Here is a 21,931-nt window from a genome sequence, read left to right on the forward strand (position 1 = left end):
AAATATTGTTTCTTCAGTGCACAGACACAAGCTTCATAAAGATGCTTCAACAACCGCTAGTAGTCAAGTACGATGAATATTGTTTTCGGTGCGTGTTTATGAACTTTGAGCTACTGTGGTAACAGAATGCAGGTGATCTTTGGCCTCAGGAGACGGTGATGGCCAGCAGTAGGGTTTGTGGGGTCCTGGGTTGCATTGGTAGGCGGAATATGAAGGTTTCTCGGTTGATAGGTAATTAACTGTAACTCGTATATACCAATATAGAAGTTATATTGTGACTTTCTGCATATGTCCGTATAACCTTTAATATTTATTAAATTAATACTCAGTGTTCAAAAATTTGACCGATGTAGATACCCCACTGTGACACTGGCTATAGTTTTGTAATTTCAAAATAATATTTCTTTCAAGGTAACTTGTCGCGAAGGCTGTATGCAACAGAGGCAGCAAAGAGCGGCCCCGTAAGAACGAAGATAGTTGATGGCGTATGTGTTGTAACATTAGATGCCCCAAATTCTAAGGTATGTTGGCCTATATTTTTTGAATAAAAAGATAAAACAAATACCCTATCAAAATGAGATACTCTAAAAGATGAACTATAAATTGTTGTAATTTGTAATAAGGTGCATCGCTTGTCAATCTTATGTTCAATCGAAATCACCCGGTCGTCTTAATATACCCATCTTTCTTGTAGATTATCATATAAAGTGACAGTAATGTCTACAGCGTTTACTTTGGGGAAAAATCTTTTTCAGAACTATGCTGAACTCGAAAATACACTAGCTATATTATGGTCGTACAAGAATACATGCAACCGACTGATAAACATCACTTCTCACATTAATTTTAGTAAATACTTTTTAAAATCAAGGGACAGATCAATATAAAATCTTTGCAGAGCTTCCGAAAATCTGTCTTGCATCCGTAGATATATAGATTTTTCGTTCCATTAGCTATGGAGTGCCCACTTTTTGTTCCCCTGTTGTTGATGTAAATGTATGAAACAAAAAACTTGTCATAAATTTGTATGTTACATGATAGGGTTTTTTATTTTATTTTTTTTGTTATGACTTACCGGCCATTTTTTGTAGCAAAGATATCGTTAAAATTCGAGCAAATGTAGACATAGGATTACACCACAAATCAGTGTTACCACAACCTTAAATTTCCATTCCCATTTGTTGGCCTTACTAATTCTCTGATTGTGACCTATGATGTTACTGAAGTGTTTACAATTAACAACTGTAAACAAATATTGTTATTCAGTTTTCTTATAAATTTGATGTTAAGTTATATCAGTGAAACAGGGTGCGGCAAAATACTTCAGATTGCTTGCATTTGAAACTTAATCCATTACTAAAAAACTGCTTCTTTATAACCTCGAATGAAAATCTTTCATGCAGTGGTAACAACAGGCAAGCGAATGGCAACCTACATAATCCAAAAGTTATTTAAGTCAGTTGATTATTGAGCTGTGGAATTAGAAATGTGTAAGAATCTACTTTCTGGCTATGAAACACCCTATAGTTCCTTGTATTGTAAACTTGTATTAACAACTTCCAATTGACATGGAAATAAAAGCTTAAAAAGAATAGAGGTATGAAATTTTGTTGAAAATTTGCTTATTCCCTCGTGTAGCTCACAATTTGCAGCATTGTCTCCAGAACTGATCATGGCACTTTGGTTCTGAGTCGAGTGGAAGCAATGAACCAGAGACTTGAAAAGTTCTGTGACAAGGTAGGCTCTGACTTCCTGCACTTCCTTCGTAGCATTGAGAATCATAGGGTCCCCCAAAATGGTCATGTATGCACTACACATCAGAGGTTGCTACTCAGGTAGTTCATTGTGAGGGGGGGGGGGTGCACACAAATGTTTTTTAGATTAGGTGACTCTCCATCTACTTCAGATAACGACAGCTGTAGGAAACCCAGAAGTATCAGTGTAAGATCGAAAGAAAAATATTAAAATCTTAATGGTAAACTGCCTAAGAATTTGCAACAATGTGCCAGAGTTTGAAGCGAGTATGAAGACAAGTGAAGCTCACATAATACAAGGTACAGAAAGCTGGTTTAAACCTGAAATAGATAGCAATGAGATTTTTGGGGAAAATTTAAGTGTATACCAAAAGATAGGAAAATGGGAAGTGAAGGTGTTGTATTTGTTGCAGTAGACAAAAAACTGAGATCCATCGAGATAGAAATTGAAGCTGCATGTGATATTATTTGGGCAAGAATCAGTATCAGGGGTGGGCATAAAATAATTGGATCCTTCTATCATGCACCAGACTCATCTCCTGATATAATCGAAAACTTAGGAGAAAACCTCATTTCACTTGTACGTAAGTTTCCCAATCATAGTGTAATCATTAATGCAGACTTATATCATCCAACAATTAATTGGGGAAAATTACAGTTTTTTAGTGGTGAGCATGATAAAACTTCTGTGTAACTTTGATAAATATATTCTCTGAAAACTAACTAGAACTAATGGTTAGGAATGCTACTCATGATGGAAATGTTAGATGTAATGGCAACAAATAGACCTGACCACCTCGAGGATATCCACGCCGAAACTGGTATCAGTGACCATGATGTGGTTGTGTGCAACAGTGATTACCGAAGTACAGAGGGCTTCTAAAACAAGCAGAAAGATAAATATGTTCAGTAAACTAGATAAAAAATCAGTAGTTTCGTATCTCAGGGAGGAACTTGAAACATTCAGCACAGGTCAGGAGCATGTAGAGGAACTGTGGCTCAAGTTTAAAAGAAGGTAATTGACCACGCACTGGATAGATGTGGACCTAGAACAACAGTTCATAATGTGAGGGAACCTCCATGATATCAGGTCACTGTAAATAAATTTCTAAAGAAATGGAGATTACTGCAAAATGGATATAAAACGAAGTGTAAGCCTATAGATAAGAGAGATGCTGAATGAAACACATTTGTCTGTCAAGAGAGCAGTGCATGATGCCTTCAGTGACTACCATAGCAAAATATTGTCAGTATATTTCTCAAAATCCAAAGTAGTTCTTGTCATGTGTAAAGGCTGTTAGTGGCACCAAAGTTAATGTCAAGTCCCTAGCGAATGAGAGAGGAAGTGAAATTGAGGGTAGCAAAGCAAAACCGGAAATGCTTAACTCAGTTTTCAAATGTTCTTGTGTAAAGGAAAGGCCAGGAGATTTGCCCCATTTAATCCTCTTACCACTGAAAAGATGAATGAAATAAATATTAGTGTCAGTAATGTTGAGAAACAGCTGAAATCATTAAAATTGAACAAAGCTCCAGGCCCCGATGGACTGTCAGATTCTATACTGAATTTGCAGCTGAGTTCACTGCTGGATTAGATTAAAGAGAATTGGAGTAACTTGTACTAACATGTTAAATCATGAAAAGCATTGTTAATTTTCCAGAAATTTAAACAGACAATGATCTGACAGACTGGATCTCCCAAAGGGGATAAGAGGGTTGTGCCACAAATCTACCAGGTGAAGAAGACAACTCTTGTAACCAACTCAGCAAAATCTCTAAATGTTCAGAAATGAAAAATTGCGCACTTCACAAAACGAAAAAAAGTAGTATCCTATGACTACAATATCAATGTGCCACTGTTGTAATCAGCCAATTCATACAAGTACCTCGGTATAACACTTTGTAGGGATATGAAATGGAATGATCACGTAGGTTCAGCCATGGATAAAACAGGTGGTAGACTTAGGTTAATTGGTAGTGTTGGGTCTTGTCCACTCGTCTCATTTAGGATGCCTAAGGGATGCTGCATTCTTGGAATGCTATACAACAATTCAAGCAAATAACATTAGTAGTATTATTTCTATAAAGCAGATTGACAATACTTAACGTGGAGATTTACAAGGAATAGTCGCAAGCGATGGCGACAAGCAAACAGTAATATTATGGGCTATGCAATGTTTGTGCAAGTTTGACACATGTCGCTAAGAACTGATCTGCGAGTGCTGGTCTACAACAGTGCCTCTACTGTCCACTAATGTCTGTATACAGAGCCGATCTGAGTGGCCAAGGCTGGCAGGAACGGTGCTTATATTCACTTCTTGCAGAGGTCGCTCCTGGTGCGGTGCGGTCCTTGTCAGAGGGCTATTCACTGAAGTTTACTCTCCACCTTCTCTGGCCCACCATTCTCCATCTTCGTTTCAGCACTTGTGGTTATGCCAGAACAGGTAGAATACTGAGGAAGTGCAATCAGTCTACTGAAGAGATTGCTCACAAATCACTTCCGTGACCCATCCTAGAATATTGCTAAAGTGTGTGGAAGCTGTACTAGATACGACTAACAGGGGATGTTGGACATATACAGAGAAGGTCAGTACAAATGGTCACGGGTTTGTTTAATCCATAGGTGAGTATCACAGACATACTGTAGGAGCTGAAATGACAAGACTCTTGAAGACAGACGTTATGAAGTTTCAAGAACCTGCTTTAAATGAATACTCTAGAGATATACTACAACCTGTACAAATTGCTCACACAGGGAGTGTGAGGATAAGATTAGAATAATTACTGTATGCACAGAAGCATTCAATCAGTCATTCTTCACATGCATCATACTTGAATGGAACAGGAAGGAACCCTAATAACTGATACATTGGGATGTACCTCCTGCCACGCACCTCACGTTGGTTTGCAGAGTAGATGTAGATCCATGTAGGATGGCAAGTAATACTACATAAGAAGGGTGGAACTGTTACTCTGGCAACTATTTATTTACACTTTATACAAACTAGATACACGTTTCACAGTTTTTGTGTGCGCATCTGTACTCTGCAAACCACTGTGAAATGCTTGGCAGAGGGTACGTCCCATTGTACTATTTACTAGGGTTTCTTCCCATTCCATTCTTGTGTGGACTGTGAGAATAATAATTGTGAGTGCTGTAATTATTCTACTCTTATCCTCATAACCCCTATGTGAGTGATACATAGTGGGTTGTACTATATTCCTAGAGTAATTTATAGCCTATTCTTAAAACTTCATTAGTAGCCTTTCTCATGATAGATGTAAACTATCTTCAAGAATCTTCCAGTTCAGTTTCTTCAGTATTACTGTGACACTCCCCCACGGATCAAAAAAACCGGTGACCATTTGTGCTGCTCTTCTCTATATACATTCAGTATCCCCTGTTAGTCCTACGTGATATGGGTTCCAAATATTTGAATCACACCAGTGATTTGTAAGCAATCTCCTTTGTTGCACTTCCCCAGTATTCTACCAATAAACCAAAGTCTACCACCTGCTTTACACCAGACTTGAGCCTGTGTTATCTTTCCATTTCATAGCTCTACGAAGCAACCAGGTATTTGTATGAGTTGGTAGATTCAGACAGTGACTTGTTGTGTTTCACATGATACATGTTTTTGAAATCCACCCTGGGTGACATGGATGAGGTCGTTCTGTTAGCAATACCTCATTATGTTTGAAACCTGAATATGTTCTAAGATTCTACAACATATCAATCACTTCTGCTACCCTTCTCGAAGGCAGGTGTGTCATAAGCTTTTTTCCAAGAACTGGGGAGAGTTTTTTGTCGAGGAATCTACAGTAGATTATATAGTTAGGAGAGGTGCTAACTTAGTCGAAAAGTATAGAATCTGACCGGGATTCCATTGAGCCCAGGAGATTTGCTCAGTTTTAATGATTTCAACGATTTCTCAACCTATTGACACTAAGTATTTCACTCACCTTTTCAGAGGTATGGGGATTAAATTGGGGTAATTTTCCATTGTAAAAGAAACATTTGAAAATCAAGCTAAGCATTTTGGCTTTTGCTTTTCTGCTCTAGATTTCAGTTCCTGTCTCAATTGCTGGGGGCTGGACATTAACTTTGGTGCCACTAACAGCCTTTACATATGACCAGAATTTCTTTGGGTTTTGTGAAAGATCATTTGACAACATTATGCTACATTCTTCATTGGTGGCTGCACGCATTGCTCTCTTGAAAGCCAAATGTGTCATTCAGTGTCTGTATGTAGCCCTAAGCTTTGTTTTATCCCTATTATGCAGGAGTCTGTCTCTTTAGAAGTTTCTTTGCAGTGACTGTGCACCATAGTGTCCGTCCCATTATGAACTGTTCTACTGGATACTCATCTATCCTGAACATGGTCAGTTATTTTTTGTAAAACTTGAGCTTTAGTTCTTCTACAGGCTCTTGCTTGATGCTGAAAGTTTCAAGCTCCTCATTGGGGTACAACATTACTGATTTTTATTTAGTTTATGGAACATAATTATCTTTCTGCTTGTTTCAGTTGTCCTTTGCACTTTGGTAATAATTGCTGCCACAATCGTGTCGTATTCACTGATATCAGTTTTGATGTGGACATCCTCGGAGGTCTGGTCTATTTGTTGCCATTAGATATGGCGTTCCAAACTATCTGCCGGTAAAAGTAGTCACCAGCATTGTGTATAATCTGTTGCCAGTTATGTGGAAGTCTTAGGGTACCCTTAGCAGTCCCAGTCGTGTGGATAGTTTGAGTGAAGTGGCCTATTGCCAACGAATCACTGTAACACTTCTGTAGCAAATGCTGTGAAGTGCTTCCTTCAATTTAGGAATCAGTTTTAAGTCACAAGGTATGAAGTGTGGGAAATGTGATGGGTGGTACAACACTCCCAGTCCCATCGATTGAACAAAGCACAACTTGAAACTTCCTGGCAGATTAAAACTGTTTATCGAGCCGAGACTCGAACTCGGGACCTTTGCCTTTCGCAGGCAAGTGCTTTATCATTTGAACTACCCAAGCACGACTCATGCCCTGTCCTCACAGCTTCACTTCTGCCAGTACCTCATCTTCTACCTTCCAGACTTCACAGAAGCTCTCCTGTGAACCTTGCAGAACTCGCACTCCTGGAAGAAAGGATATTGCAGACACATGGCTTAGCCACAGCCTGGGGATGTTTCCAGAATGAGATTTTCACTCAGCAATGGAGTGTGCGCTGATATGAAACTTCTTGACAGATTAAAACTGTGTGCCGGACGAAGACTCAAACTCGGGAACTTTGCCTTTTGCGGGTAAATGCTCGACCGTCTGAGTGCTAGTTCTGCAAGGTGCACAGGAGAGCTTCTGTAAAGTTTGGAAGGTAGGAGACCGAGATACTAGCAAAAGTGAGGCTGTGAGGATGGGGCGTGAGTCGTTCTTGAGTAGCTCAGATGGTAGAGCACTTGCCTGCGAAAAGCAAAGGTCCAGAGTTCTAGTCTTGGTCTGGCACACAGTTTTAATCTGCCAGGAAGTTTCATATCAAGCGCACACTCCACTGCAGAGTGAACATCTCATTCTGAAATCGCATCTTGCATTTTAGGTGCCCAAGCATTGTCCTGGAAAATGATGGGCGGTTCCTTTGGAAAGTGTTTTCACTTTTTTCACTTTTGTGTGAACAGTTTAGAGAAAGAAGTGGTAACTGCCTGCAACTATCTCAGAGAAAAGAGTGGCAACACTTTCTGCAAGACCTGCTCGTATTTTTGGAGGACAATATTTGGGCACATATGGCCCAAGTTGACTGATTTCTTTGATGGATGGGCCTCTGAAGTGCTTTACCACTGATCACACTCCTCAGACGTAAGTCCTTATGACTTAAACTTGATTTCTAAATTGAAGGTAGCACTTCATGGCATTAACTACAGAACTGTTAGAGAGATATATTGAGCAATAGACCGCTCCACTTTGAAGTATCAACAGAACTGGTGTTGCTAAGAGTATCCTAAGACTTCCATATTGCTGGCAACATGTTATAAACAAGGATTGTGACTACTCCGAAGGACTGCAAAACTTTGAAATGTGTCTGTTTTGTGTAAGTTGTAAATAAATAGTTGCCACTTAAGTGCCAGACCTCATATAGTTGCAAATAGAGGGTAGTGACTGTACTTGAATATCACGTATTGAAACTACTACTCACACAGTATCAACTGAAATCAATACATGTCTGCTTTACTTCATATAGCCATGTTTCTGAACGTGCTAATTTACTATGATGCGGCACATATGGTTGTGGTGTAAAATAAGGAAAGTGTGTCAAACAGCATACCTATGAAGTGATTTATATTGTCAAATTTTGCTTGTAAAAATATTAATTGATAATGATATAGTATGTTAGGGCTGAGTGAAAGCAGAGTATTTATCTTAGAGTGAGATGACACCTGCATTATATTAGGAATAGCATTATGAAGAGCGCTTATAAATGTGTGAAGGAGCTTATTGCTAGTGTAACGATACTGTGATGCTGTCGTGTTTTATTTATGTGAATAAGCTAGTTTAATAAAATTATAGAGACCTCATTGTGTAATAATTTATATTAATGTATTGTCAGAAGTATTAACCATGTATTGCTTTGATCTGTTCTGAAACTGACTTGCTGATTTTTCAGGTCAATACACTTGGAAAGGATGTGGCTGCAGGATTTGAAGATGCACTTAGACAAATATCAAGCAATCCAGCAATTACCTCAGCTGTTATAATATCAGGAAAACCAGGAAGTTTCATTGCTGGTGCTGATATTAACATGTTACAAGCTTGTAAAACAGAAGCTGAAGTCTCAAAGATATCTCGCGATGCCCACGTGCTTCTGGCCAGCATAGAAAATAGTAAAAAACCCATTGTTGCAGCTATTATGGGTCCTTGTCTTGGAGGTGGACTTGAGGCAAGTCTAAATTATTACATTTTTCTGTTTCACATGCAATTCAGTAACAGCACGTTTTGTTTTGTAGGAAATGTTATCAGTGTTATGGATGCTTATAGTCTGGAATGATTTTTTTCTGCCGTAACCTTTCAGTTCCTATATATTTTGCAGTACATATCTTTAAAGTATGTAATACATGTGAATGCGCTGGTTGATTTTACAAAATGTTCCAATATTGCTGGTATAAATGTTTGAAACCATTGAACCTAAAGCTTTTACAGCTTGAAATTAGTTTCTACAATAAAAAAGGGCAATATAGAGGATAAATTGCCTAAAAGAGGCACAAAATGGCTTGATAAAAAATTGCTATGTGACAGAAGTGAAAGAACTTATAAACCCAAACAAGATTTCACCTGCTCCACCATATGTATTATCTGCAGTATATGTGTTTGAAATATTTTGAACACATTTACAACAGTGAAAAAGTTCTGTGATACAGTAAGCTTACATTATTGTAGCATACATAATTATTTTGTACTGAATATTTACATATTCATGTAAGTAATTCACTCTTTTGTAACTACCACTTTTGAATAGTGCTAAATCAGCAACCACTCTTCCCTTGTCTAAATTAATATTTTCATATGTGCGCAAGTAGATATTTGTGGCAAACTGAAACATTAACAGTAAAAGCAAGTGTCTGTGATTAATATCGTGTTATGTGAATTTGTGTTGTATAAAAGCTGCTTACAGTAGCTAATTCTGTGTAGCAAATAATTCATACACGTATTTCATGCCGCAGTAGGTTATCCCTTGTTTTAGGATTTACAGTTCTAACACAGTATATGAGTAAATGAAATACTGGGATAATTTTTAGATGACAGGGATGTAAAGTCAGTAGAAATTAGGAGTAGTTTGAAGTGTAACCAGAAGAAAAAATGTTTTAATTTTATGGTGAAAGAAGACTTAATTCGGTTGGATGAAATTGAAGCATACAAAACAAAGTGAAATGGAATGATAGAAAGACAGTGGTACTGAAAACATCGTGGAGAGGAGAATTAGTTTGGTAGGGCAATTAGTTCCATTAGACCTTAGAAATTTGAAATTGTGACATCACTGGATGTAGCAATCACAATACTGTTAGAGACATAGAAATTTTGTAATCACAAAGTATTTTAAAAATCTGAAGGGTCCCAGTGCTGTAAAAATGATCAGATATGTAATTATTGGTTCTGAATAGCATGTCAGTGTGAATTGCAATATCATAAATAACAGACTCACAGCACAGTCTGCTGCTTATGATTCTGCACTTCACGTTGATGTGCTATTTGTAGCCAAGCATTTTATAAGACACTATATATATGTGGCAGATCTGTAAAACTTCTGTTTGCAATTGAGGTATAAACTGTTTTCTGGGTGCAATAAGAAACAAATTATCTTTGGCCAATGCAGCAAAACAAATTTAGGATAACAGCACCTTTTAACTGCTAATGTGTGATTTTTCCCTTTCATGTTTTGTGTTTCTCACAGGGAACACACCAGAAGAGCTGACAGTTGTTGCAGTTGTCTTTATACCTTTATACTGCCTATGTTTAAGATAGAAGCATTACTTAAGACAGAAGCTATACTTGCGACATTACGGTGAGGTAACCTGTTACCTACTTGCAGTTCTATTTTAAGACTTGGACTTTGGTCACTACAAAATTAATCTGCTGTAACTGGTTCTTCTTACAGAGGCAAGGGCTGTCTTACATTGCATTACTTTTATTGAATTTTCTTCGCACTACAATAATTCAGCTCTCAGTGAAAATGAATTATACTGTGTATTGGATAATTCAGATGTGAAGGCATTTCACACCTGTCAAAGAGTTAGTTAAAGACTAAAGCAGTTAGTCTTTCAATTCTCCATTATTTGGTGATCAGAGGAACATATTTTTGAATGTTCTATTGTGCCTGAACTTTCAGTGGTACTGAATGTGCGCTGGGATCCAATAAATCGCTATTGATGTTTCACTTATGTTCGCTCATTTGTCAGTTGCTGATGAGTAAAACATCATGCCTGTAAAAATCATGTTTCTAGCGTGTGTGTGTGTGTGTGTGTGTGTGTGTGTGTGTGTGTGTGTGTGTGTGTGTGTGAGTGAGTGAGAGAGAGAGCTAGCTTTCTACAGTTTGTCATTTAAGTGTAATTGAGACAAGACAATGGCAGAATTGAATGGCAAGATTCTTAGAGCAGCAGTTGTACAACATGATACTAAATTGTTTGGTTTACATGTTAACCAGATGATTCTTTCTCTCTCTCTCTCTCTCTCTCTCTCTCTCTCTCTCTCTCTCTCAATAAAACACACTGCCTCATTTGATTAATAAGATGAAATTTTGTTCCCAAGCGTAACGTGGAAAATAATTATGTCTACATATGAGATGTACTTCTTTGTTTCCTCATTGATAATAAGTATGGCCAGTGAACATTGGATGTTCTAGGTCATTGTTTTGCAAATAGTTATTTGGTAAGAACATTGCAAAATTCACAAGAGGTAGTTAAAATTTTAACACTGCACCCAAAAACAACTCTTGTGAACCTTTTGCATTTAACGCTCACTTTTTTAATGTATTATTTGATGAACCATACGAAATATGTGCATCCCATGAAGAGGTGGTTAACAGCCTCATAAGTAATGAAAATTTTGCCACAGAGGTCATAAATAAATGTGGGGACCAGATGAGAAATTCTCCTAAGAATTTCTGGCCTGTTTTCTCCTCGTACACTTTACCACAGTGGCCTGTCGACCTTGTTGTTTGATGAGTGCTATATCTTAATAATTAGTTCTTTTCCAGGTTAGAAGTTCAACCACCTAGAGTTGAAAGTTGACAGTACTGCAAGTTAGTTTGAGTCTATCTTTGAAGTTTTTCTGGCCACCATGGAGCGTCTGTACTTAGATGATTCAGAGTAGAATACAGGCTTTTGAATGTGAAGCATACATATTGCATGCTCACCCTGTTGGAACTTTTTTGCTAGCACAATCTCTGTGTAGCACGTTTGAAATACCTCCGCTGTTGGAAAGCAGTGGAACTAACTGTTAGAGCTAATGAGGGCCAGGGAGTGGGGCATTCATGTGTCACTTGCAAGTGACTAATACATGTAATCTGTAATGCAGGTGTCTTCTGTATGTATCACAGAATCTGTCTTTACATTTATTCATTACATGAGTAGAAAGGAGACATCAGTGATTATGTCTTGGGGTAGACAACTCTCACACAGAATGAAGACAGAAAAGCTTTTCTATTTAATTACAAAAGTTTTCAGACAACACAGTACATGTCACATTTAGTAGTTGCAGGAATGACACTTCACAGATCCCGCATACAAATGCTTCGTTCTTTTCACAGTGCTCCTTGCCACATAGCTCGTAGACAAAATACTTGACCTAGTGATAAGTGGTAAATGTTAAGGCAAATAAATCTAAGCCTGTTTATATTGTGAACAGATTGTAGTAGAAAATAACTTCCCTGCTCTGAGAGTACCTCCCTATCCCTGGGATATGTATGCAGTAAAAGTGATTTGGAAGTTATGCAAACAAAAATCACAAATTTTGACCTTTTGTTGGAAGCTTTAGAGTACCTGACACAAAGGAGCATGAAAGAAGTATCTGTAGAAGAATGATTGAAAATATGTGCACTTGTAAAAAATATTTGAAAGGAATACTGGCATCATGATGCTTAAATGTGGCAGGAACCAGTAAAGGTTGAAATACAGATGGAATACAAAAGTGTTGCTGAAGATTCCGTTCGATGTTGTGGATACACTTCAGTTTGCAACTGTGCATTTACACATGTGCATTTGTGCATGCATAATTTCCTTGAAATGGAGGCCATGTGTAAAAATGCATCCCTTTCCACTTTGGGAATCTGTTGCTTTTTAGCAGGTGACAAGTACTTCTAATCAGCTGTTGCTCACATGTATGTTCTTGTGTTCTGTGACTTTTGTGTGTTCCAAGTGACTGATCAGTGGAAATGATTTCTGTTGACTCGAAAGAGTGTACACTCAAATTTATTAAAGGTTTTGGGGGAAAGAGAAGTATTGCAGGACTTCTAGTCGAAAGATTATTTGAATTAAACATTGAGGCACAATGCACTACAGGAACTTACTGCCAATTATGGCCTTGACTTGGCCGGAATAAAAACAAAATTAAGTCTTTGCTCTTATTTGCAAAGAATACGAACGGTATCAAAATAAGGAAAGTGAAAGTGGGGCAGAAGAAAATTCTCCATCAAAGTTGTGAATGTAGCAACTGAATGCTGCTATTTATTGAGTCAAACATCCACTCTAACAGAAAACTATTTTCCTGCTATGGTTCCTTAATATTTCAAATGAACACTTGCCTGATGGCACGGCATTAACAAAACTGTGATAACATAATAAAAAATAATATTTAAGAGTATGATGCAAAATGGTATTTCATTTTGGTACAATTTGATGCATGGCACCTAATTGAATGATATCTAAATAACTTTGTTGTCTCTTGCCAGTCGGTATATTGCCACTATATATATAGTTGAGTGGACACTTGATAGTCCAGTTACTCCATAAATAGTGACTGTTAGTACTGAGTGGGCTGCAGGCAGTGCAGTGAGCTCTCTAATTGCTGGTTCAAGACTGCCTGAGTGTCCGTGATGGGTCGTGTTTTGGTGCCTCTGTGTCCACCAGTACAAAGCAGAAACAAAGTTGTCTGCAGTTGACAGCTTTTCACATTGGCTGTTCACACTATTGGTGGACATAAATGATGTGCTGAAGGAGGAGCAGGAAGTCCATAATTGTGTGTGTCCCATCTGTAGACTGCTGCACAGCACTGGGTGATGCCAAGTGAGTGTCTGTTCCCATGTGGTGTCAGCTTCTCGCAGTATTTGTTGTGTACAAATACTGGTACACAACGTACCTCCCACGGGGAGTGGGGTGGGGTGCTGATGAAGCCATTCATTAGTGTCTTACTTCCTGTTTGATGGTGTGTGTGTGTATTTGGTGGGTGCACATATGTTTCTTCCCCTGGCATTAACCTGCAGCACTGTGGAGGAAACCCATGCAAAACCATGATGAAGGGGAGGCCAGTCAAGCATTAACTTTTTGATGGCTGTAGGCTGGTCTCAGTTGGAAGATGCAATGTCTGTGTCCATCAGTTCATCACATGCTGGATGTAGTTGGGACCTGCTGCTAGAGGTGTGGGCACTAGTGGGGGTGCCTACTGGCTGCATCATAAGGTCCATCAGCTGTTTAGCACATATAGGTCTTCTGATTGTGAAAAGAAAACAGTCTAGGAGTTCTGCCTATATGCATATCAGTAAAGTGGTGCTGGATATGATTTGTATGACACATTGAAACTTCATTTCAACATTAGATCTAAAGCAGAGCATTGATGAGTGCTTTGTGACTGTGCTTGGTACCCATGCCGTTTTCCCGATACATGTACACTGAAATGAGTACCAGCTCATTGACTTTAACCCTATGATGATGAGTGACATATCTCATTTCTCACTTGGATTAACTCCAAAAAGACAAGCGATGTTCGGGGTGTGAAAAAAGTAATGATACTGGCAACATTGCGAGCAATTTTTATGTTATGAAAATGGAACAGCAGAATTTAGAGTAATGTTATGCCAGAAAGTTTTGTGTTAAACCTGGGAATCGGTGAGTGTGACCTTTCCAAAGTTGATATGGGCCAATGGGGAACATGGCTTATCAAGATCTCAAATTTTTAGAAGGTTGAGAACATGTTGAAGATGAACCACACTCAGGGAGACCATAGGTTTCACAGACAGACAAGAAGTCTGCTAAAAGCAACAAGGGAAGATCTGGAAAACCAGGTACTGTTGTGAAGAATGTGATGTTTACTTTGTTTTCTATAATGCTTTGAAATTTTTCACACTAAGGCAAATGTAACAATTTTCAATAAAGAAAACCATGTTTTATTTTAGTACAAACTAATTCTAAACTTATCTCCATTTAGGAAATTAAAGATGGAAAAAAATTGTTGTCAGTGTTAAGACAATACATGTTTCTTTAAGTATAAAAAAATTGTCACTGAGATGCACCTGTTTCTTGGCAGTATTTCATAGCTTAAAGACCCCTCTTTTAAATGCCAAAAATTCGTCTAAGTTCTGTTCAATAGAACCTGCAACACAAAACTCAGGAAAACTATGAAAATGAAAATGCATAGTATCAACCAGTTGAATGACACCCTAGCTGTCCAGTCCTCAAAGTGTAAAATTTTTTGTTTAGACTGTTGTTGACGCTTGGTATGTTGCTGCACGAGTGGCTTTAAAATTGAAATTAATCAGTTCTAGAAAAATATTGAAAAAGCCATTGTAATGATGTTGGCTAAATGCAAATTAATGTTAAAAATTTGAGCCATCTCTACCTTGACAATATTTTCTATGGCCATAGGTAGTAGAATGCTGCTCATGTCTGTATACTGATTTTGGAGGACCATTTTTCGGAAGCTACTAGCTGATCCTCATTGATGTTTTCCCCAAATTTCCATTTGTGAGACAAATGTCATGAATACATTCAACAGAGACAATTCACAGGCTTTTTCGGAGGCCTTCTGTGTTGAAGTTCTGCCAGATTCTGTGGACACAATTTTCTTATCAGGAATTACCCAGTGTCTTTAATACAGATATCTGTTGAAAAACAAAACGTCAGCTGTTAAGCAAAACATGCCTGCCCTGTTAACATGTGTGAAAGCAAGTCTGCATCCACATGTGCTGTGGACCTGAATATAATTTCATCGTCAAAATTCAGCAGAAGTGGTGCCCCCCCCCCCCCCCCCCCAGCAAATATTGAAATGAACTGTCCATGCAGGAACAGTATTGTTTGGGCCAAATATAGTAACTCGAGGCTTATGGCTGCCAGTACAATGCGGAAGAAAAGTAGTCTGCAGTTGGCACTGTTCTTTGTTGGCTGCCCACACTTCCGGTGGACATAAATGATGTTTTGAATGAAGGTTCACAGAAACATGAAGAGGAGTTTGAGAGTGGCATTTGGGAGCAGCTGTGTGGCACTGACATACAGCAGAGAGTGGTTGTGCCCATGTGGCAGTGGCCTCTCGCTGTATTAGTTATGTAGCTCTTGCTTGGCATACAAGAGAACTGATTAGCTTTTTTGGCATTATCATTTCTAAAGGACGCAAATAAGCCTATGGTCATGATACAGTGCCAGAAATTAGTACAGTTGTTATAATTCATGGGATAGTGAAATTGCCTTCTATTCATTTGAGCAATTTACGTATTTATGAGATCTGTATTACATTCGTGATCAATTTTGCATTTATTTGCCTTGCTGAAATACTGATCCCCTTTCAGTTATAAAATATTCTAAAAATTCATCTCCTAATTTTTTGGCATCAGCTGGTGGTTTTCATGGAGTACAAATAAATAGCTAAAACCTGTATCAGGGAAAGTTATATTTCTCAATGATCCTGCAATTACCTCACCAAAAGGGGTATAAATATTTTTAGATATTTGTTACTTCCATAGAAAATTATGCAAGTACTCGCAGCAGTGACATCAGTAACATTTTCCACTTTTAATTCCATTGGTTTCCTAAAACTCTAAAAACAGATGCCATCAAACCAGATGCATTTTCCACTATAAAACCACCTCTGTTGTGTCTATAATTGTATATTCATTTTGGTGCAACAGAGAACTGTCTAATTATGTTGTGGGGTAATGGAAAAGCATCATCAGTTAACAGAACATTTGGAATGCATAGTTTCCTTCCTGGAAGTTGATTTGGGGGTGGTAAAATGTAGATCATAGCAATTAAATGAATAACTGTTATCTAATGCAGCCATTGGAATAATGCTGAAGTGTCATTTCTAATTAAAATCGGTACTTCCACTGTACCAAAAATTGTGGAGTAAAAGGAAGACATTTTGTAATTTTATTTATTTTTTCACGTAATCATAAGAACTTCCCTCAAGCGCTTAACAGTTCCACGAATAATCAACCAAATGCTTTGTTTTGAAACATGACAAATATCTGAAACTGCCATATGAATCACTGGCTGACAGGTAGTGAAGTGTTATAGCCACCCTTCTTTCTACAGAAACTGTGTTTCGCATAACAGTATCGTGGCTTAGAGATGTTGGTTTTCAGTTTCCCAGTCAAAAAAATGAAAATCATGCTGCAACATTTCTTGTGAAATTTACAAATAAAACATAGCTTTCACTTTGTACATTTCACAGTGTAGAATCTCTAATGGAAGTTCCTGGATGGAGCAATGCATAAAATATGGGGAAGGCAACCACTCACCTGTAGCAGATCATGGCGTGGGGCACAGTAACACACAACAGAAAACAGCATTCACACTAGCTTTTGAGCACTAGTGCAGTGTTTCCTTTTCATGTGTGAGTATGACGACTTGACTGCCACACATTGAGCAGGGAACACTGAATGGCAGCTCTGTCTGTTTGATGTGATCTGTTACCTCTTACTCTTCTTCATCAAATATGGTTGCCTTATCGTTTTGTCCTTGTGGTCCGGCTACTCCGTACCATTGCCGTGCTCGAATTTATTCTTCTCGACTTTGTCTCCAGGCAGGATGATGCTGTAAGAGTGTGTCTCACTATTTCTAGCAGCTAAGTGAATGAACACTTCTTCAGTGATAATCTTCTGTATTGTTTAAACTGTGTACGTTAATTATAAAGACAGATCCAATTATCAATAACTCATAATTTCTGACCACACTGAACTCAACTTAAGATAAAAAGTTTATAGTCTCCATTTCTTCCAAGGGTTTACATTGTAGATTTCAATTTTCTCTGAGGTGTTCATGGCACCTTCAAAGGGCATCACCAAGTCCATGTCCAGCAAGCGCTAATGCGCTCACCATGTTGTGTCATGTCACTGCGTACGCACCATCTGCACAGATTACAGATTGGGGCGCGTATAGTTTATTTTTCACATTATATAAATTTTTCACCAGCGTGAGCTACTTCAGTGGAACAGGTTGTTCCCAAGAATAACCCATGTTACACTACACTACCCCTTTTTCCTCTAGTAATAGTACACTGTTTTTGTGAATGAGTGCACTGTTGCTAGAAAAAGAGCTAGTGCTCGAAAGCTAGTATGATGAATGCAGTTTTCTGTTGTGTGTTACTGTGCTCCACGTATCGATCCACTGTGGTATAGTACCTCTGTTATTTACATTTTTATCCACAGTCGCCTTTATGGCTTTTTTTCGCCTTTTGGTCACAATAAATGCAGCACCAACTACTGAACAAAGAAAGGGATCCAAAGCAGAGGGTTTGAGCACTGAGGCAACATGGATATGAGAATATCCATGCATAGTGTGTTCTTTCCAGTAATTTTTGTGTACATGCTTTTTCCCCATTCATCTGCAACTGCACACAGGGAAAGAGGCATCAGGTGGACAAAAACAATTTAAAGATGTAATATTTTTACAGAAATCATGACTATTCCCACACAAGTTTTAATCAGTAGCTAATATACGTGCTTGAACTACCTAAAGCTGATGCTTCACCCTTGTCACTGTTTTGAAACACAGTGTACTTGCATGCCTCGTTCCCTCAGCAGCAGTGTGATACCTGTGTCAATACTAGAGCCATCCCTGCTCAGCAGTAATGTCACGCAGATGAGTTGTACTTGTAATACAAGCCTCCTCCAGACCACTGATAACCAAGCGAGGTGGCACAGTGCTGGAAATGGGAATGGCGTGTGGCTAGGGTCTCCCATTGGGTAGACCATTCGCCTGGTGCAAGTCTTTAGAGTTGACACCACTTCAGTGACTTGCATGTCAATGGGGATGAAATGATAAGGACAACACAACACACAGTCCCTGAGTGGAGAAAATCTCTGACCCAGCCGGAAATTGAACCCGGGCCGTTAGGCATGACATTCCGTCGCACTGACCACTCAGCTACCAGGGGCGGACGGCACAGTATTGAGCACACTGGACTCACATTTGTGAGGATGAATGTTCAAACCTGCATCCAGACAACATGATTTAGGTTTTCTGTGATTTCCCTAAATTGCTTGAGGCAAGTGCTGGGATGGTTCCTTCGAAAGGGCCCAGCCGACTTCCTTCCCCACCCTTCCCTAACTTATGCCGGACATGAAGCTGAATCGGCTTGTGCTCCATTTCCACAGCAATAATGGAAAATATCCTCCCCCATTTCTGCGATGGGCTCTTGAAGTGTCAGTGTCACTGTTGTCATTTAGTGAAATTTTCCAAAAGAGCTTCATTCTGCCATGTTCTTTCCATAATGCTCTTCTATCTTTGACAACTTTCTTCCAGTCTTCAGAGTTGATGTTCCTGATGGTTTCTCTTGCATTAATTTATTATTATTATCTTTCCTTTCTCAGACCTTAGGTCTGGTTCGGAATGAAAGTGACGCGGACCTTGATCAAGCGTCACTTCGTTTTAACTGTACGGTATATGCTACATTGCGTTTAGGAACTTTCGGGTAATTGAACATGTATCAATAATTACGGATTTCTGAAGTTGTATATATAAGTTTGGATGTAGCTGTATTGCATTGATGTACTGGTGGATATTGCGTGGTATGACTCCTGTAGTTGAAAGTATAATTGGTATAATGTCAACTTTATCCTGATGCCACATGTCCTTGACTTCCTCAGCCAGTTGGATGTATTTTTCAATTTTTTCTCCTGTTTTCTTCTGTATATTTGCTGTATTGGGTATGGATATTTCAATTAGTTATGTTAATTTCTTCTTTTTATTGGTGAGTATGATGTCAGGTTTTATTATGTGGCGTTGTTTTATCTGTTGTAATGGTTCTGTTCCAGTATAATTTGTATTCATCATTCTCCAGTACATTTTGTGGTGTATACTTGTATGTAGGAATGTGTTGTTTTAAAAGTTTATGTTGTAAGGCAAGCTGTTGATGTATTATTTTTGCGACGTTGTCATGTCTTCTGGGGTATTCTGTATTTGCTAGTATTGTACATCCGCTTGTGATGTGATCTACTGTTTCTATTTGTTGTTTGCAAAGTCTGCATTTATCTGTTGTGGTATTGGGATCTTTAATAATATGCTTGCTGTAATATCTGGTGTTTATTGTTTGATGCTGTATTGCAATCATGAATCCTTCTGTCTCACTGTATATATTGCCTCTTTTTAGCCATGTGTTGGATGCGTCTTGATCGATGTGTGGCTGTGTTAGATGATACGGGTACTTGCCATGTAGTGTTTTCTTTTTCCAATTTACTTTCTTTGTATCTGTTGATGTTATGTGATCTAAAGGGTTGTAGAGGTGGTTATGAAATTGTAGTGGTGTAGCCGATGTATTTATGTGGGTGATTGCTTTGTGTATTTTGCTAGTTTCTGCTCGTTCTAGAAAGAATTTTCTTAAATTGTGTACCTGTCCATAATGTAGGTTTTTTTATGTCGATAAATCCCCTTCCTCCTTCCTTTCTGCTTAATGTGAATCTTTCTGTTGCTGAATGTATGTGATGTATTCTATATTTGTGGCATTGTGATCGTGTAAGTGTATTGAGTGCTTCTAGGTCTGTGTTACTCCATTTCACTACTCCAAATGAGTAGGTCAATATTGGTATAGCATAGGTATTTATAGCTTTTGTCTTGTTTCTTGCTGTCAATTCTGTTTTCAGTATTTTTGTTAGTCTTTGTCTATATTTTTCTTTTAGCTCTTCCTTAATATTTCTATAATCTATTCCTATTTTTCGTCTGTATCCTAGATATTTATAGGCATCTGTTTTTTCCATCGCTTCTATGCAGTCGCTGTGGTTATCCAATATGTAATCTTCTTGTTTAGTGTGTTTTCCCTTGACTATGCTATTTTTCTTACATTTGTCTGTTCCAAAAGCCATATTTATATCATTGCTAAATACTTCTGTTATCTTTAGTAATTGGTTGAGTTGTTGATTTGTTGCTGCCAGTAGTTTTAGATCATCCATGTATAGCAAATGTGTGATTTTGTGTGGGTATGTTCCAGTAATATTGTAACCATAATTTGTATTATTTAGCATGTTGGATAGTGGGTTCAGAGCAAGGCAGAACCAGAAAGGACTTAATGAATCTCCTTGGTATATTCCACACTTAATCTGTATTGGCTGTGATGTGATATTATTTGAATTTGTTTGGATATTAAGTGTAGTTTTCCTGTTTTTCATTACTATGTTTAGGAACTGTATCAATTTAGGATCTACTTTATATATTTCCAATATTTGTAGTAACCATGAGTGGGGTACACTATCAAAAGCTTTTTGGTAATCGATGTATGCATAGTGTAGCGACCTTTGTTTAGTTTTAGCTTGATATGTCACCTCTGCATCTATTATCAGTTGCTCTTTACATCCTCGTGCTCCTTTGCAACAGCCTTTTTGTTCTTCATTTATAATTTTGTTCTGTGTTGTATGTGTCACTAGTTTCTGTTTAATGACTGAAGTTAATGTTTTGTATATTGTTGGTAGGCATGTTATGGGGCGATATTTAGCTGGGTTCGCTGTGTCTGCTTGATCTTTAGGTTTCAGATAAGTTATTCCACGTGTAAGTGTATCAGGGAATGTGTATGGGTCTGCAATGTAACTGTTAAATAATTTAGTTAGATGTGAATGTGTTGCGGTGAACTTCTTTAACCAGAAATTTGCTATTTTATCATTTCCAGGGGCTTTCCAATTGTGAGTAGAATTAATTGCTTGGGTGACTTCATGTTGCAAAATTGTCACTTCAGGCATTTGTGGTATCATCTTGTATGTGTCTGTTTCTGCTTGTATCCACCGTGCATGCCTGGTATGTTGTACCGGGTTTGACCATATGTTGCTCCAGAAGTGTTCCATGTCTGTTATGTTTGGTGGATTGTTTATTTCAATGTGTGTGTTATCTATTGTCTGGTAAAATTTCTTTTGGTTTGTGTTGAATGTTTGGTTTTGTTTCCTTCTATTTTCACTTTTTTTTTTGTACCTTCTGAGTCGTTTGGCGAATGCTTGTAATTTCTGCTTCTTTTCGTCTAATTGCTCTGTCGCTTCTTGTTGTGAGATTTTACCTAACCTTTTTCGTTTTTTTTCCGAGATTTCATTTCTTATAAATTGTGTTAGCTGTCCGATGTCTTTTCTCAGTTTTTCTATTTTGATCTGTAGCCTGTGTTGCCATGCTGGTTTTGTGGGTTTCTTCTGTGTGTTGGTTGGTTCTGATCTCTGCCTAGTGTGTATATTTAGTGTAGTGAGTGCTCCTATATATACCAGTAGTTGTAACTCTTCCATAGTTGTGTTTTCATTTATTTTGTTGTGTATGATTGTGT

The 21,931-nt window shown here is 38.1% G+C and overlaps 1 protein-coding gene across 1 annotated transcript in view; it reads left to right on the forward strand.

Moving 5' to 3' along the window:
• The first annotated feature begins 79 nt into the window (after nt 1–79).
• Nucleotides 80–21,931, forward strand: part of LOC126484343 (trifunctional enzyme subunit alpha, mitochondrial) — a 140,206-nt gene continuing 118,354 nt past the window's right edge. Inside the window, exons 1-3 of the mRNA XM_050107795.1 lie at nt 80–231; nt 412–521; nt 8,388–8,660. Of these exons, the coding sequence (XP_049963752.1) occupies nt 159–231; nt 412–521; nt 8,388–8,660 (456 nt within the window). The 5' untranslated portion in view covers nt 80–158. The remainder of the gene's footprint in view (nt 232–411; nt 522–8,387; nt 8,661–21,931) is intronic.

This window comes from Schistocerca serialis, chromosome 6 (genome assembly GCF_023864345.2).
Source record: "Schistocerca serialis cubense isolate TAMUIC-IGC-003099 chromosome 6, iqSchSeri2.2, whole genome shotgun sequence".
Taxonomy (NCBI): domain Eukaryota; kingdom Metazoa; phylum Arthropoda; class Insecta; order Orthoptera; family Acrididae; genus Schistocerca; species Schistocerca serialis.